The sequence below is a fragment of the Arachis hypogaea genome, chromosome 20, assembly GCF_003086295.3.
Source record: "Arachis hypogaea cultivar Tifrunner chromosome 20, arahy.Tifrunner.gnm2.J5K5, whole genome shotgun sequence".
Lineage (NCBI taxonomy): Eukaryota > Viridiplantae > Streptophyta > Magnoliopsida > Fabales > Fabaceae > Arachis > Arachis hypogaea.
This window is the reverse complement of record NC_092055.1, coordinates 118,178,565-118,194,820: the sequence shown is the minus strand read 5'-3', so window position 1 is coordinate 118,194,820 and position 16,256 is coordinate 118,178,565. Positions and strand designations below refer to the sequence as shown.

The window sequence follows — 16,256 nt, the reverse complement described above, 5'->3', positions numbered from 1 at the left end:
CTAATTTTAAACCTTATCTTTTTTTTTTTGTCCTCAACCTTTTTTTCATACAAAATCGTCTCTAAGATTTAACTTGATTTTAAAATCGTCCTTACTTTAGGTTGCGTTTGATTTATGTGCAGTTTGAGACATAGACATAAATACATAGACATTGAGAGAGAAAACAAACCCTAGTACGAGAGAGTACATGAGAGTACGTGAAATGGAGAGTGGGGAGAGCAGGGGAGTCTTCGAGGGTGGCACATAGCGAGGCAGCCGGCCATGTCGGCGGAAGCAATAAGGGAGAGAGCGGAGGGGGCATGCATCAGGTGAAAAGGAGGGGATTAAAGGAGATGGTAACAAGACTCAAAGTCAGCGTATATCGTTCAGAGATAAAGTTGTTGTTGGTGCCTCAGCAAGGAGAGCTTTAGAGGTTGCTGATTCTCTTGATGGGGATAAGATGGCTACCGTAGTTGGTAAGCAAGGTGATTTGGAGATACCAACTGTGACGTTCACTGAGGAAGTAAAAGAGATATTGGCAGAGCCCGACAAAGATGCCATCGTGATCAAAGTTCTTGGAAAAAATTTTAGCTATACAGCGATCACGCACAGGCTTAAAGGCGTATGGAGAACCAAAGGAGGATATGAGGTACTAGATGTTGGTTTTGGCTATTTCTTAGTCAAATTTGATCTCTTGGAGGGTAGAGAGAAAGTTCTCCTTGGAGGACCGTGGATGATTACTGGAAGCTATGTTGCGATTAAACCTTGGAGTTCTTCATTCAGACCTTGTGAAAACACTTTTGGGTCTACCATGGTTTGGATAAGAATCACAGGTTTAAACATTAACTATTATCAAGAGAGAGCCATGAAAATGATTGCGTCATCTGTTGGCAAACCGATCCACATCGACTTAGCCACCAAGTCTGCAAAGAGGGGAAAGTATGCAAGAGCATGTGTGCAAATTAACTTGGGACTTCCAGTTATAAAAAAAATTCAAGTTGATGGTCATATGTATGACATAGAATATGAGCACTTGAATTTAATTTGTGAAAAATGTTGCTGCTTTGGGCATGTCACAAGAGAATGTGTGAAAGAGAACAACAATGGCATTGGGAAGGAAAGCACGGTGAAGGAGAAAAATTTGCCGTCACTTTTTCCTGTAGATAACAATAAGAAAACGGTGGAAGGTAGTCAAATCCCAGTAAAAAATTAAAATTTATCTTTTGAATTTGGAATTAATGCCAAATCAATTCCAATTATGGAGAAGCATGGTGCAGCAGATCTTGTGCATGATAATTTGCAAGACTCACGTATGGAAAGGGATACTCGTGCAAAAGAGAGTGAATGGGTTACAGTTAGTAGAAAAGGCAAGGAAAAAGTGGGTAAAGGCCACAATGTGGTGCCAAAAAAAGCCAATGTAGCAATATGCTCCAATTTGGTGAGTAAAAAATTTTTTTTGGGTCTAATAACATGCATGTTGGATCCTCATCAAATGCAAAGGTGAAGTCCTTATCAAATGTAAAGGTGGGGCCTAAGGAAAAGAAAGATCCTCCATCCACGCTTGGTTCTTTGGGAACAACTCAGGTGGCTTTCAAGGATCAGAGTACTCCCTTTTTTAAAGCAGGACACAAAAGGCAGCGTCCTATTTCGCTTCAAAACTCACCTACTGAAGCATTGTCAATGGATTCTCGAGTACAAAAAGAGTTTGATAAAGTTAGTGCAACAACAAACTTGGAGACCCAACCTCAACAGAAGAATGATGGTTCTGCGGTGCAAGTCCACAAAGAGACACTTGGAGACAGGGGTCCATCAATGTGAGGTAGAATGATTAAACATTCCAATTATTTAATTTATTTTTTATGGATTGTGACCATTTAAATATTATTAATTGGAATGTTAGGGGGCGTCAAATAAGATGTCTCGGGTGCACTGTAAGGAGTTGGTACGAAAATTTCAACCAACTTTTTTTTATTTTGGTGGAAACTCATATTGGGTTTGAAACTATGAAAGAATTTTGGGGGAGATTAGGCTATTATCCTGTAGGGATTGTAGATGCTGTTGGACACAAGGGAGGAATTTGGTTCCTCTCTGCTAATTTAAAATTTTCTTGTAAAATTCTTTGGGCTATGAATCAATGTGTAACTTTGGAAATTGATGGTGGTGGGCGAAGATGGATCTGCAGTGCGATTTATGGCAGCCCTCAAGCCACTAATAGAGTAGAATTATGGAGTCATCTGCTTGATATTGGTTTGTGCATTCAGGACCCATGGGTGGTGGTTGGGGATTTTAATGATATTTTGAGTGTTCATGAGGTGAAGGGGGGTAATTTCTATTCAAATCGCAGTAGTATCTTTGCAAGTACTCTAAATTCTTGTGGTCTTTTTGATCTAACAACCTTTGGAAGACGGTTTACTTGGTTCCGTAAAATTCAAGGAAACAAAGAAATTGCAAAGAGATTGGATAGAGCTTGCTGTACTACAGAATGGCGCCTTCTTTTTCCAGAAGCTTTTGTTGAAGTTCTCAGTCGTTCCCACTATGATCATTGTCCCCTACTTATCCGATGTCAATGAGTTCCTATCAAGAAAGGAAACCGGCCTTTTAGATTCCAAGCGGCATGGGCAACGCATCCTGATTACAAGGCCATTGTTCAGAAATCTTGGGATAGTACAGACTTTGGCATCCATAGGAAGTTGCTGGGGGTCCAAGAAGCTTCGTTGGAATTCAACTCTACAGTCTTCGGCAATATTTTTATTAAAAAGAGGGAATTGGAGGGTTATTTGAATCGTATTCAACGGAAAATGGAAGCTGACGATGATCCGATTCTGAAGCACAAAGAGGAAGAATTGAGAGCTGAGTATAATATAGTTTTGGCCCAGGAAGAATTGCTTTGGTACCAGAAGTCAAAAGATCAATGGGTTCGGTATGGTGATAGAAATACTAGCTTTTTCCATATGCAAACCATCCCTAGAAGAAAATCTAACAAGGTTCATGGGTTGTTAGTCAGTGATGGGTCTTGGTCTGATGATCCGAAAGTTTTGCAAAGGGAGGTTGTTCATTTCTTCAAAAATATTTTTTGTTCTACTGAGCCTGTTGAGGTTAATTGCATGGGAGAAATTCCTATGCCATCTCTTAGCCAGGATGCTTGTGATAATTTTTCTAAACCAGTAACAATGTTGGAGGTTAAAGAAGCTATGGATAATATGAGCTCATTCAAAGCTCCTGGGCCGGATGGTTTTCAAGTTTTTTTTTCAAGGAATATTGGGATGTGGTGGGTCATGAGGTATGGCGTACTGTTCAGAAAGCATTCTTAGGGGAGACGTTAAGCCATTCTTTGTTGGAAACTTTGATTGTTCTTATCCCTAAGTGCGACCCTCCAACTAGATTGAAGGATTTTCGGCCAATAAGCCTTTGTAATGTAATTTATAAGCTAGTGACTAAAGTGCTGGTTAATAGATTACGACCATTTTTGGATGAGATTGTTAGCCCAACTCAGGGAGGGTTTATTCATGGTAGAGGAGCACCTGATAATATTATTGTCGCCCAAGAAGTTCTTCACTTTCTTAAGCGGACAAAGTCTAGAAAAGGAGCTATGGCTTTTAAGATTGATTTAGAAAAGGCTTATGATAGAGTTGATTGAAATTTTCTTGAGCACACTCTTGAATCTTTTGGCTTTCCTTCTCTAATTATTCGGCTTGTAATGAATTGTGTTCAGGCCTCAAATCTTTCCATCCTTTGGAATGGGAATAGATTGGACAGCTTCCAACCTCGCAGAGGGCTCAGGCAAGGAGATCCAATTTCTCCGTATTTATTTATTTTGTGCATGGAGAGATTGGCGTGCTTCATTTCCAAACAAGTTGACGAGGGTATTTGGGATGGTGTGGCTGTTTCTAGAGGGAGACCTAGAGTTTCTCACTTGATGTTTGCAGATGACCTCCTCCTTTTTTGTAAAGCGAAGAAAAGTCAAGTTCAAAATGTTGTGTACACCTTGGAGTTGTTCTGTAAAGTTTCAGGTATGAAGGTTAACATTGAAAAATCTAAAGCTATTTGTTCTAGAAATATCTCTAATAGAAGGAAGGAAATGTTGTCTGGTGTTTCTCATATTCCTTTTACTAGTGACCTAGGCAAATACTTGGGGTGAACCCTAATCATCCTCGAGCTGCTAGATCTATTTTTTCAGACTCTTTAGAGAAGATCAAGAATAGGCTGGCTAGTTGGAAAGGTCGTCTCCTTAACAGAGCAGGCAGGCTTTGCTTAATTAAATCTGTTGCTTCTTCTCTTCCTATTTATCAGATGCAAGTGACTCTTTTTCCTACTTCGGTTTGTCAAAAGATTGATTCTGTGCTTAGACAATTCTTGTGGAAGGAAAAAGTGGGGGAGCGTTGCTTAAATTTGGTCAAGTGGAGCAAAGTTGTCACTCCAAGAAAATATGGAGGCTTGGGAATTAGAGATACTCAATGCGTAAATTTTGCTTTACTCGGAAAGCTTGTTTGGCAATTATTGCATAATAAAGATAAGCTTTGGGTAAGAATTATGTTGGCAAAATATTTATCTGGGAGTTCTTGCTTTTCACCCAAATTTTCTAATAATGTTTCAAGCACTTGGCGAGCGATTTATAAGACAATAGAAAAGCTTCGTGATGGTTTTGATTGGTGTACAGGCAGGATGTCTCAATCCTTTTGGTATCATGCTTGGCGACCATGTGGAACGCTAGCTCCTTTGGTTCCTTTTGTGCACATTTCTGATTCTCACTTGAAGTTAGAAGATGTATGGCACCTTGGGCATTGGCGGTGGGATATTCTTTGCACAATGATTCCGGAAGAAGTTAAACTTGATTTGATGCTCTTTGATCCTATCAAGCAGGCAGGAGATAAAACAGGTTGGTTTTGGACAAACTCAAATACTCTCACCTACTCGACTAAAAGCGGGTATGAATGGCTATTGAAGAAGAAATTTGGCTGGAATGATAATGAAAATTGGCTTTGGCTTTGGCGCTTGAGAATACCGGAGAAGATAAAGTGTCTGCTCTGGCTTTGCCTCAACAACGGAGTTCCCACAGCTGGTTACCGGTTTCAAAGAGGTATTTCTACTTCTGATTTTTGTCAGAGATGTTATCTTGCTCTAGAGGATATTAACCACTGCTTTAGGACTTGCCAAAAAGCTCGTCAGATTTGGATTAGCTTAAATTTGGGAATGATCGCTGAGGACTCTAATTTGGATTTTGTGTCTTGGATTCGTTCTAACCTCAACAAAAATGAGTTTCACTTTGCAGCGGCCTTTTGGTGGATTTGGAGGGATAGGAACAATGACATCTTCCACCAAGATGATCCATGGAGTAAGGAGAAAATTGTTCACTTAGTTAAACATGCTGCTCGAGATTTCTCTAATGTTGTTATCAACAAAAAACATATTATTCCTTCTTCTTTGAAATATAACTGGGAACCACCTCCAATGAATGTCTGTAAAGTGAACTGCGATGCAAGCGTTTTTGAAAATGAGCAATTAGCTGTCTTTGGATGTATTATTAGAGACAGCATGGGAATTTGGATAAAAGGTTGTTCTGCCAGTATACCTCTTTCTAGTGTTCTCTGTTGTGAGCTTCATGCTATTTGGAGAGGGTTTGTTATGGCTTGGGATTGCGAGTGCAAAGAGGTCATATGTGAAACTGATAATCTTGATGCGTTTCTTCTTGTTTCGGGAGGCACAACCAGCATGATTAGGAATGACTCTGATCTGCTTGACAAAATCAAAGAGATGCTCCAGCGCAATTGGACAGCTACTTTAGTGCTCATCCAGCGAACAGCAAACAGAGCGGCTAATTTAATGGCTAAGACTGCTGTTTTAAACAAGCAGGTGTATCTAGAGTGGTTACTGCCTCCTAATAATTTAGACATTATTATTAGAGAGGAGTACTACTCTTTTTCTTAGGTCTTTTTTCTTTGTGTTATGTTCAGTCACCAAAAAAAAAATACATAGACATTGAAGACATAGACATAGTGATACACGTATTTTTTTAATTTGTTTGATAAGTAAGCACAAGACACAACAATAAATTAACTCTTTATAAAATGTCAATATTATCCTTACCACAAAATATCACTACCACTATCACCATTTTTTCTCTGCTACTGATTAAACAACCACCTCCACTTTTCTACTACCATTAACAACTCTTGAACTAATAAAAGAAATTAATCAAATAAAATAACCTAAAATATTTAACAAATGGTCCTAACCAGCCTCCAATAAAATACAATTTGTTTTTAAAAAAGCAAAAAACATTCCATCAACAAACAATCTTAACCATTTGCCTCCAACAACACCAAGGTCTATCTTCCATCTTCAGTTTAAAGATCTACCAGCAAAGTCAGTAGCCATTGTTGTAACCTTGATTTCAAAAATGATGAAACTCTTGAATAAGAGAGAGAAATACGGAAACAAATTGAGAAAAAGAGAAGAAGAATGGCAGATCTGGAAGTTAACGACATTAAAGACGATTATAGATGCGATATAGAACAGTAACAATGGTGGATTTGGGCATAAACAAAGGTAAATACAACAAGAAGTAGAAGAGACAGAGGAATAAGTGAAGAAGAAGAAGAATAAAAAAAAGAGATTAGGGGAATAGACAAAAATGAAGAGGAGGAAGAGAAAAATATGTAGCTATTTTGGAAGAGAAATAGACTATGATGAAGAAAAAGAGAAAGATGGAGGTGAGGAGATGGAGGAGTTCAGGTTCACTGAAAAAGATGAAAGATGAAGTGGGAGGAGATGAAGTAGGAAGGAGGGTAGTGTTAAGAATTTTATAAAATTAGTAAGGGTGAAATTGTCCAAAAAAATTATATAATTTGTGTCCACCCTTAAAAATCTGTGTCTCACCATTTGGAAGAGACACAAAATACACGTATTCCATGTACTCTTGTGTATAACTGTGTCTCTCACTTTTTTGTGTCTCATACAACAAACACTGGACGTGTGACACCGTGTTCATGTCTCTGATGGACATGGACATCAACCAAACGGGCCGTTAAGGACCAAAATCGTACAGAGGTGGAGACAGAAGCAGAAGCAAAGGTGGATCGTGGACAACTTCTTCTTCTTTCCTTCTCCCTTCTCTTATTTTTCTTTTTTTATTTTATAATTTTTTTGTTATAAGTAATTTGGTTCCAAATTTTAATATTTAAGTAAAAATGACAGTTTTTAAGGACGATTTTATATGCAAAACAAGGTTGGGGACGAAAAAAATTTCCGGCCAATATTTTAGAAACCAAAATGTACTTAACCCAAAATAAAATTAAGAGAATAATTTTATAATAAAAAATTGACTACTATTAACTGATTAAAGTTGGCTTTCTGTTACAATTAGACTCAGAGCCAAACTATGGCTTTAAAGAAAAACAATAATTGTTTTTTATAGTGAGAGCATCAATTAAAAAACAAACTTGACTAGGCCCAAAGAGAGATTAATCCTTTTCTTCTAAGAAGACTATGGAGCATGGACAAGGGATATCCTTTAGCACAGAGAAGGTGCGTATGAATATTGACAGCCATGATAAATGTTAAAATGTTGTGATCTCCTCTTAATTTAGGCACTATTCTTCCTCTCAGAAATAACTCCAACATATTCAAACATTTTCCTTGTTCTATGGTTCTTGAGGTTTGAAAAGATTGACACACTAAAGATTTGGTAAATTGGTAGAATAGTTGACGCTAAGAGATAGTTTTTTGACGTCATTATGTTGATAGAAAAAAATTTATTTTAATAAAAAATATATATTTTTTAACATATTTAGTAAATTTTTAGTAGTAAAAGTAAAGAGGAATGCTAGGGGCTAGCAATTTTGGTGTTTTGTAACCATCAATTGGCTATCAATAGTGTTTTTAATGGTGTGAGATTACATCTAATGGTGGGAGATCACTCACTTTTGTTTTGATGGTTAAGTGCTGGCCAGAAAACACAAAAGTTGCTGGCCGCCTAGACTTTTCCAAAAATAAAAGTATTAAAAAAATAAAAAATATTTTTTTGTAGAAATTATTTTAATATAAAAATAAAGATAGTATTTTGGTTGAATATTGATATTTAAAATGTATTACATTATTGTGGATGTGTAAAAAAGGTGTCCAACACGTAGGATAGGCTAAAATGTTGATACATGTTTAATACACATCTTGCATGTTGCCAGAATGATGACACGTGTCCAACACGTAAGGGTAATTACACTAAATAATTCCATTTTCAACAAAAACACCAATATTTTTTCTATATAAAATAAAATTAGCCTCTTTTTTTGAGAAGCTACCGTTTACATATTTTTTAAAATATTTTTTTCTCAAAAAAAAATTTCACATAATAAATAAACAAAAATACTTTTATATTGTTATACCCAAACATATAATTGATAAATAAAAATATTTTTTTGCATAAAATATCCAAATATAAAATTATTTTTACTTTTTTTATAAAATATTTTCTTATAAACTCACCCAAACAAAGTCGTACTAAAGCTGCACAAGTACAATCTTGTAGAAAAGCTGTTTGTCTTTATGCATAGAGAACCATGTTTGTCTGTACAACCACTTTTCATTCCTTATGCATTAGTTGATGCACAAGTACGTCTAATTTCACCCTCATTCCCTGTTTTCACTCCAACACTTGTGAGCTTCAAGAAAGCTTGGCTCCAATTTACAAAGAAAAGTTCTTGATTGTTTGCAAAATCCTTCACCATTGTTCTTGTGCTGTTTTCATTCAGCAAAGCAGAATCTGACTGGAAAAGCCCTTTGTGCACCAAGAGATTCCGATAGTACTGGTTGTCAAAGACCATAGGTGTTTCAGGATCATTGTTCACTGTAGCAGATGCCATTGCACTTACTGGACACTGTTTCATTAGCTCAACAGCATAGTTACTGTCCAGAGTCTTGTCGATGAGCGTGAACCGTCCCTTCGTGTCTTCTTGGAATCGGCCTCTGAATGCGTTGCAATGAGCCACTCCGATGGTGTGAGCTCCTGCAAAGACTAGCCATCACTAATTAAGTATCTAATATGATGTTAAAAGAACACTCAGAAAGATCAAGATCAAGAACATGCACCTGAAAGAATGACAAGATCAAGAACAGACAATCCTTTAGATGTGAAAAGCTTAACCATCTCATCCATTGTAAAACTTGTGTCCACGATGTTCGGCCTGACATTCGAAGCAAGCGAAACCATCCCATCTCTTCTTCCTGTGGGAATTTGAACCATTGGTCCACCAGCCTATTCTCAAAAGCACTTCAATTAAATTAATTAACCACCTTATATTGATATGATGGTGAAGACTCGCATGCAGTTTTTTTTATATGAAATTAATGCTGAGAACGGTTAGATGATTTGATATATTTGACTAAATTACAACTTAATGATTTTCAGCTATCAATTTCACATGAAAACAACTGTATCTGAGTTTCCACCTAATATGATGCATGCATTATCGAAGAATATGAGCATGCAGTGTGAGGGAGAAACTTACAATTCCAACGGCATCTCTGGCTGCAAGAGCAATGATATCCGCACAAGAAACAGTTTCAGGGCAAAGCATCTCAAGGACTTTTTTTGCTGATTCTATAACTGAATATCCACCAACAGACCTATTTCCTGGATCAGTTTGCTCAGTATTGTTCCCAATTAGCATCAAAGATGCATCGCATCCCTGCATGTATTAATTACTTTTGAGTCATAATTGAATACAAAAACAACAAGAGTGACTTTATGTTATTTCCCTCAAAGTTGCATGCATCCTGTATAACCATCTCAGCTAATCAAATTTTGCATCACACAACAATGCATGCTTGTATCCATTTAATGTTTAATAAGGATACTGTTAAGATATAAAGCCGTTCGTTCATTTGTTTCTAACAGTTTAAGTTTTTCAATGAGAAGGTTCTTAAAACTATGAAACAAACTGAACTAAAAAAGAGAGGCAAACTTATGGTTTAGCATAGTATGTTTGGCTTGCATGGACAATGACTAACCTCCACAAAGCAATCATGGAAAACCAAGCGGAGGAGCTTTCCTGGAATGGAAGGATCATTGGAAGAGGAAGAGGTAACTATGTCCCTTATGATGAACTCAGCTGAAGGGCATGAAGCTGCATAGAAGTTGAAAGAGAGGCCATCTACAAAAGAAAAGACAAAAAGAGAAGAGACTGCAATGGAAAGAATCACTCTTCTAGTTTCCATGAAAACAAAGTGTTTAGTCTTTTTTGGGTGATTCTAAGTGCAGTGTTAGGAAGACCCTTTCACTTTGAATACAGATACTTGATAATTTATTGATGCACATTTATTCATTCATATACATATATCAAAAAAGAGGTGGCCAGCCAGGTATTTGTCCCCATACAAGCCCCCATTTAAAACTGCATTAATGCAGTTTGGTGAGTCAGTAGAAAAGTAGATGTGAGGGTTATTTATGTATGTCAATTACTGAACTTATTTCATGTCATCAAGGTCAAGGTCCTAAAGATGATTGAGGTAAATTCTTAAATTGCACACTTTTATAATAGGAAATAGTTACTGCTACATTTCATGGGGAAACTGCTTCTATAAAGGTCTTTCTATTTAGTTATGCACACTTTCAAATTAGGATATGATGTGAAGTTAAAATTAATACAGCAACCTATATAGTTAAAGAAGCATGTGATATCTCTGATCTTAGCCTTTACTAATGTTCTAGTATGTCAAGAATGTTACCACTGTTCAAGTTCGTTCTTAGGTTTTATGCAGAGTTTGTCGCAATGTATTTGTTTTGCACTTTAATTTGATAATATACATGTGTAGTTTCTGTGATGTGTTAAATTATTAATATGTTGCCTGGATAACATTTTGGTTTATAATAAGTTAAAAATAAGAAAGGCCACCGCAGACAGAAATAAGTGAAAATATTCTAATACATCCCTTTTCTAAACTTAAAGTGGAAAATGTTTACTATCTTCTTCAAATTATCGCATGAAGTATAACCTAAATGATATTTCAACTTGCAAATTTGAAAGTTGAAAATATTAGTCCCAAGGAACATAAAACATTTATGTTTTTTATCTTGGACCAGCAGCAAATATCAATTTACTTTTTTTAAAAGTTAAAAGTTAAATCACATAAAAGAAATCATGGCATACACATAAATCTTCCCAAATAGCGAATGAATGGTGATGTCTAGATACCGTTGAGAAGAACAGGGAACAGCATTAATAAATCCCTTGAAATGGAACAAATTTTCTCATTGAGTTGTTAAGTACAAGTATACAACACTATTTGTCAGATCCAGCTAGACTTTGCAGTACAAGGGGCAAAATCATGGGTGGGTCACCATTTTTTAATTGTTTGTTGGTGTGGCTTGGCAACCACAAGTCCACAACTGTAACTAAAGGCTTTGTTTTGGTTTGTTAATTATTTATGTACATAGAAACTCAAAAATAAATCTCCAGTCAATTGGTCTAAAATGCTAGTCAATTGCAAAATTGATTCAGCAGTTCAAAGTTCAGTTTCCACGTCTTGAACATTTGAGAGATCATCATCTTCCAAATCATCAATAGGAATGTCTTCACTGTCATAATCGACAGGGCCTAGATATGAATAAAAATAGTTTTATATAAGTGATTAACTCAAAAAGTTTTGAGACAAAAATATAATACCGTTGTAATGCTATTGAAGCAACTTTGGCAATGACATCAGCAATACCAATTAGAAGAGATAACTACTAAAAGCATGGCTTCCCATATGAGACGATGACAATTAAGAAAGGCTAAAGTTTACCTCTTCCAATGGAGCGAGAAGGATAAGGTGACAAGTCAGTTGATTCAGGATTCTTATCAAGGAGGTATGGAAGGTCAAGAAACTGTAAAAGAGATTCTGTTTGAGGATTCCGAGGACAACCTGCAGAAAGAATAAATGATATTAGGATATCATCTTTAACCAAAGATCAAGGTGAACTATAGTTAATTTGGAGTTTGCAATGGAAAACAAAGAAATACCAGCAAAAGAACCATGAAAATTGGATTGAGAAGGATCATAACACGGAGCAGTTTTAACAAATTCAAAAGGTTTGCACCCTCTCTGTTGTAACCTGCTTCTAACCCATTGGCGACAATCATCCATCTCAAGATTCACACCTCTGTCACCAATGCAAATAGAAATTTAGTTTTTTAAACTTTGGTAGGAGGGGAGGGGGGAACAGCAGGACAAATATGATTTTAAATGAGTACTCAAATTATATGCGTTATTTAAGGTTTCTATAATGCACACACCTGAAATCTGCACCCTTGGGTGTCAGCGGGAATATAGAGTTGAACCTCCTTGTTATGGCTAACCATTCTTCATCATACTGAATCTCATAAGGGCCTGCCTCTGATTCGATTTCCACTATCTAAACATGCAGGACATACCATGAGTTTGGTTACTAACATAAAACAGCCATTAGAGAGGATTAGCCTGCACTTAATACTTAAGCCTCTATAGTCTATACCTGCAAGAAGTCGCGCCGAGGAAGACATTTATCAAGTGCAAGGAATTTTGTCAGCGGACCTCCTTCCCCGTGCTGAACAAGAGCAGCAAACTTGCAATGTAAATGAGCAGAAAACCAATATTGTGGTTTCAGTTTACCTAGAAGTTGAGAAGCAGCTTTACTCCCAAGTCTTCCTTCCTCAATCTGGCAAAAATGAGAATATCATGCTGTCATAAACAATGTAATTAAAAAAAGAAAAGATAATGCATGCCATCAAAGATTATATGACTGCTCAAAAATGATTATGTATATGACAGCTTCATTTTTGCCTTGTATAAAAAGAAGTGAGGATAGTGTCCTGAATTTTAGGGCTTTTGAGTAGCAAGACAATGAGGTTTTAGCCAAAAGAATGAAAAAAAAAACCAAAGTCATCGACACCCAGCAAGAATTAGTCATAAATTAAATACATTGCTAAATAAGCTCCTCGATTAAAAGAACAATCAACTGCAAAATAACACCTCCTGCTTAAAAAAGGGCTTTCGCCGTACAAGCTCCCTCCAATCCCCACAATCAGTGATTCTCACGGGCCAATCATGAGAAAGAAAGATATCAATCGGTTCCTCAATTTGCATGAGTTTGTGAACATCGTATTCTCGAACATGATACACAGACCTGATGGTGCTCTGATCATAGGGAGGTCTCTCAAAGTGTCCTGCACAAAGAACAATATATAGTAATTACAACAGAAAATACTACACTCCCTACACACTAACCCTTAATGCAAGAGCCATTCAACAAATAGTTTGTTAAATGGTAGTAACAATACAAGTCTATAACTCATTCATAGCAAAGATACAAAAGCAGATTAACAACCTGATTTATAGTGGCGAGCATTATAAATTCCGGAAAGCCCACCAATTCGAACATTCCCAAACTTGATTACCCCAGCAACTCCCAAGAAATATATATTAGGTGCAGCCCATCCTCCATAATACCTAGTTACAATACACCACAACTTCAAAAGTTAGCAGTGCCCTAAATTCCTAAATCCTAAACCCTAAACTCCAAGAAAAGAAAATAACTCACATTTCCCACAAGTAATTGGAGGCTTCATGGTTGCCACCGATGAAGATGGTAGGATAAGGAGCAACCTCCAAGCCAGAATAGTACTTCCAGAAGGAATTCATGGATCGGAATTTCGGGGGAACGTTCATGCTTTTCAAATCTTGCTCATTCCTAACAGCCTAATCTTCACGAATTGCACAGTTAACTCATGAAAAGATTGAGAATTTGTGAAGTGATTGTGAAATGTGAAGTAGTAAGTACCTGGAAATCTCCGCAGCAGAGGAGGAGATCGATTTTGATGTTTTGGGTTTCCTCGAGATGCTTGAGGGTTTTGTAGACATTGTCGAGTTCGCCATGCATGCACCCTTCCACTGCTATCTTCATCCTCCTCCTTCTTCTTCTTCAAACAGTAGCAGCACTTTGGGTTTTATTGAAATCAAAACAAAACTCTAATCCCTGAAATGCGCTCGCTTATTTGATTATTAGTTTATTACCCTACCAATCAAATACTATAATTTTTCATGAATTAAATATATTTAAAAAAAAAACGCATTAAAATATCTATAACTAATTGCAGTAAAAAAATGTAAAGGCATGAAAGAATTGCTCCTTCCGGCTATACGTATGTATGTAAAGTTGTAAAGTGGGATTTTTTTTTAAATAAATAAAATAAATATATTAATTACCGAAATATATATTTACGAGTATTTTTACCAAAAAAGATCACATCACATATCGTTTACTGTGTAAACTTTCACTGAGAATAAATACAGCGTATATTTTATTTATAGTGTAAAAGATACGTATTAACTTAGTGTAAACGAGATACGTTAAGACAAATTTTCAGCGGCTATAAAAGGATTGTATCCTCTGCAAACATTTCACTACTTCTTTGCTATCTATTCCTTCCGAAAATAAGCCAAAATGCCCGGTAGTAGTGGTTTCTTGGTTGTCAGTGTGTATCCAATTGTCGTATGAGAAATAGTGATAATAAAGTAACATTTGAGTGTGAGAATCCTATTCTGTTGCATACCTGGCCAGTAAGCTCATTGGCGAAATTGAAAAGTCTGACATTGGGTAGCATCAGTGGGAGTGAGAGAAAAGAGATCGGAAGGGTAGGATATAGGTTGCTAGCACCGATGGAAAATGGAGTTTTTCGGTTCCGTCTGTTTTGACTCCATAGCGACGAACATGTGCGCCTAATGTTTGACAATTGTAACATTAACCACCATGCAGTCAATCTGTATTAATCATGTTAAGCGAAAAATGAAGAATAGTAAAACCAATTTAAACAGTTACCTCGCAACCATAGGGAACATGTGAATCTGTCGCTCAGGGGGACACCACTTAAGGAACCTCTGGTATATCCAAGAAATCAGCAGAGGAGTGCACCTGGCAATGTCTATGGTGGAGTGGTGGGCTGCTGAGCATAGGGAGTGGTATGTCCATGCTAGCACCACAGATCCCCATGACTGACTACTGCACCTCGCAAAGTCATCCAGTAGTGAAAGCCACCGGAGATGAACCTGATTATTGGACTTATCAGGTATTAGGTAACCTCCAATCATCAACAGTATGTAGCACCTCGTATAGTGTCAGAGGGTGGCTGAGTCATCAGTACTGGGAGGCATCTATTAGACACGATCTCGAAGCCATGTCAGATTCAGGGAGAAGGACTTCTTCCTCTGTGCTCCTTGCTGCTGGACTACAAGAGGCCTGGCACCGAGTAGCCTCTCAACCAACTCCCATGCCCTGGTACTGTACCACGTGTGAAAGTCACGAAAGCAACCACCGACGGGCTCTCCATTAGCGCGTAACCCGAGGTGGTATGCGATGTCCTGTAGGGTAATCGTGCACTCAACCCACAGCATGTGGAAGGTGTGGGTCTCTTAGCGTCAACGCTCAATGAATGCCGTGATCAAAGAGTTGTCAAATACAAAATTCCTGAGTGGCAATACATCACCGAATTCAGCCTCCCTCAGATATGGGACAATGGCGTCTGGTGGTGGGAGTGTGTGACTCATTCTCCTCGGAAGAAGTAGATGAGGCTCTGGTAAACAATAAGAATACCGAATCAGAAATTAATTTGGCTTATAAGTAAAATATTCAAGCAAACAAGTACAAACACTTAAATTATGAATTTATTTGCATAAAAAAGTTTACTTGAATAATATAAATGTTTACAAAAATAATTAACTTTAACGTTTGTGTAGTATAATACAAATGAAAATGTCTTCTAACATAACTAATGATTACACTAATAAATATCTATTTTAATTAATTTAAATAAAATTATTTAGAGAAATAGTGAATAATAAAATTCATTTTCCAACTCCTATATATGGTAAATTAAGTGAAAACATTTACTTACTAACCAACAAGAACGGATTTCGATTCAACCGGAGATTGCTAAAATGTATCACAATTTTGATAAGATAGGTTGAGGGACCCAAAGCGATGGATAATGTGGCGCGTGTAACTGAACATTTGACACGTTCTAAGATAAGGAACGAGTACCAAGAATCATCCGAGATGTGGTAACCATGGAAGGATTCACAATGAAAGTACAAATGGATTGTTATCAATTATGAAAGGGGTATCAAGGACTAGGATAGGAAGTAATGTTGTTAGGTGATTATGGGTCAGTTAACCCAAATCCATTCCGCCCATCGGAGCAAATTCATGTCTTATAAACTAAGTTAGTTTAAATGGCCCAAGGAGATGGACATTTCAAGCGATGAAG

The 16,256-nt window shown here is 37.0% G+C and overlaps 3 protein-coding genes across 3 annotated transcripts; 2 read left to right on the top strand and 1 right to left on the bottom strand.

Annotated features, from left to right (window-relative positions):
• Positions 1 to 439: 439 nt before the first annotated feature.
• On the top strand, positions 440 to 1,192 carry LOC112786216 (uncharacterized). The gene has a single exon (XM_025829620.1). The coding sequence runs from the start codon at positions 440 to 442 to the stop codon at positions 1,190 to 1,192; it is 753 nt and encodes a 250-aa protein (XP_025685405.1).
• A 790-nt stretch (positions 1,193 to 1,982) lies between these two features.
• Positions 1,983 to 4,117, top strand: LOC140183180 (uncharacterized). Its single transcript, XM_072231202.1, has 3 exons — positions 1,983 to 2,451; positions 2,551 to 3,218; positions 3,692 to 4,117. Exons 1-3 carry the CDS (start codon positions 1,983 to 1,985, stop codon positions 4,115 to 4,117), a joined length of 1,563 nt encoding a protein of 520 aa, XP_072087303.1.
• Positions 4,118 to 8,497: 4,380 nt separating this feature from the next.
• Positions 8,498 to 14,167, bottom strand: LOC112786215 (lariat debranching enzyme). The gene is made up of 13 exons (XM_029296401.2): positions 13,775 to 14,167; positions 13,535 to 13,692; positions 13,322 to 13,443; positions 12,967 to 13,160; positions 12,470 to 12,652; positions 12,252 to 12,370; positions 11,979 to 12,118; positions 11,761 to 11,880; positions 11,497 to 11,570; positions 9,985 to 10,224; positions 9,483 to 9,662; positions 9,064 to 9,229; positions 8,498 to 8,980 (listed from the first exon to the last, which is right to left on the bottom strand). The coding sequence occupies exons 1-13, from the start codon at positions 13,895 to 13,897 to the stop codon at positions 8,565 to 8,567; spliced, it is 2,235 nt and encodes a 744-aa protein (XP_029152234.2). The 5' UTR covers positions 13,898 to 14,167; the 3' UTR covers positions 8,498 to 8,564.
• Between the last annotated feature and the right edge of the window lie 2,089 nt (positions 14,168 to 16,256).

Coding starts and splice junctions, on each gene's coding strand:
- LOC140183180 (XM_072231202.1), top strand. CDS start 1,983: ATGAAAGAATTTTGGGGGAGATTAGGCTATTATCCTGTAGGGATTGTA. Junction 2,452..2,550: donor GAGATTGGATAGAGCTTGCT/GTACTACAGAAT, acceptor GATGTCAATGAG/TTCCTATCAAGAAAGGAAAC. Junction 3,219..3,691: donor CTGGGCCGGATGGTTTTCAA/GTTTTTTTTTCA, acceptor AATTGTGTTCAG/GCCTCAAATCTTTCCATCCT.
- LOC112786215 (XM_029296401.2), bottom strand. CDS start 13,897: ATGAAGATAGCAGTGGAAGGGTGCATGCATGGCGAACTCGACAATGTC. Junction 12,119..12,251: donor CCCAAGGGTGCAGATTTCAG/GTGTGTGCATTA, acceptor CATTGGTGACAG/AGGTGTGAATCTTGAGATGG. Junction 9,230..9,482: donor CCAGAGATGCCGTTGGAATT/GTAAGTTTCTCC, acceptor TTTTGAGAATAG/GCTGGTGGACCAATGGTTCA.
- LOC112786216 (XM_025829620.1), top strand. CDS start 440: ATGGCTACCGTAGTTGGTAAGCAAGGTGATTTGGAGATACCAACTGTG.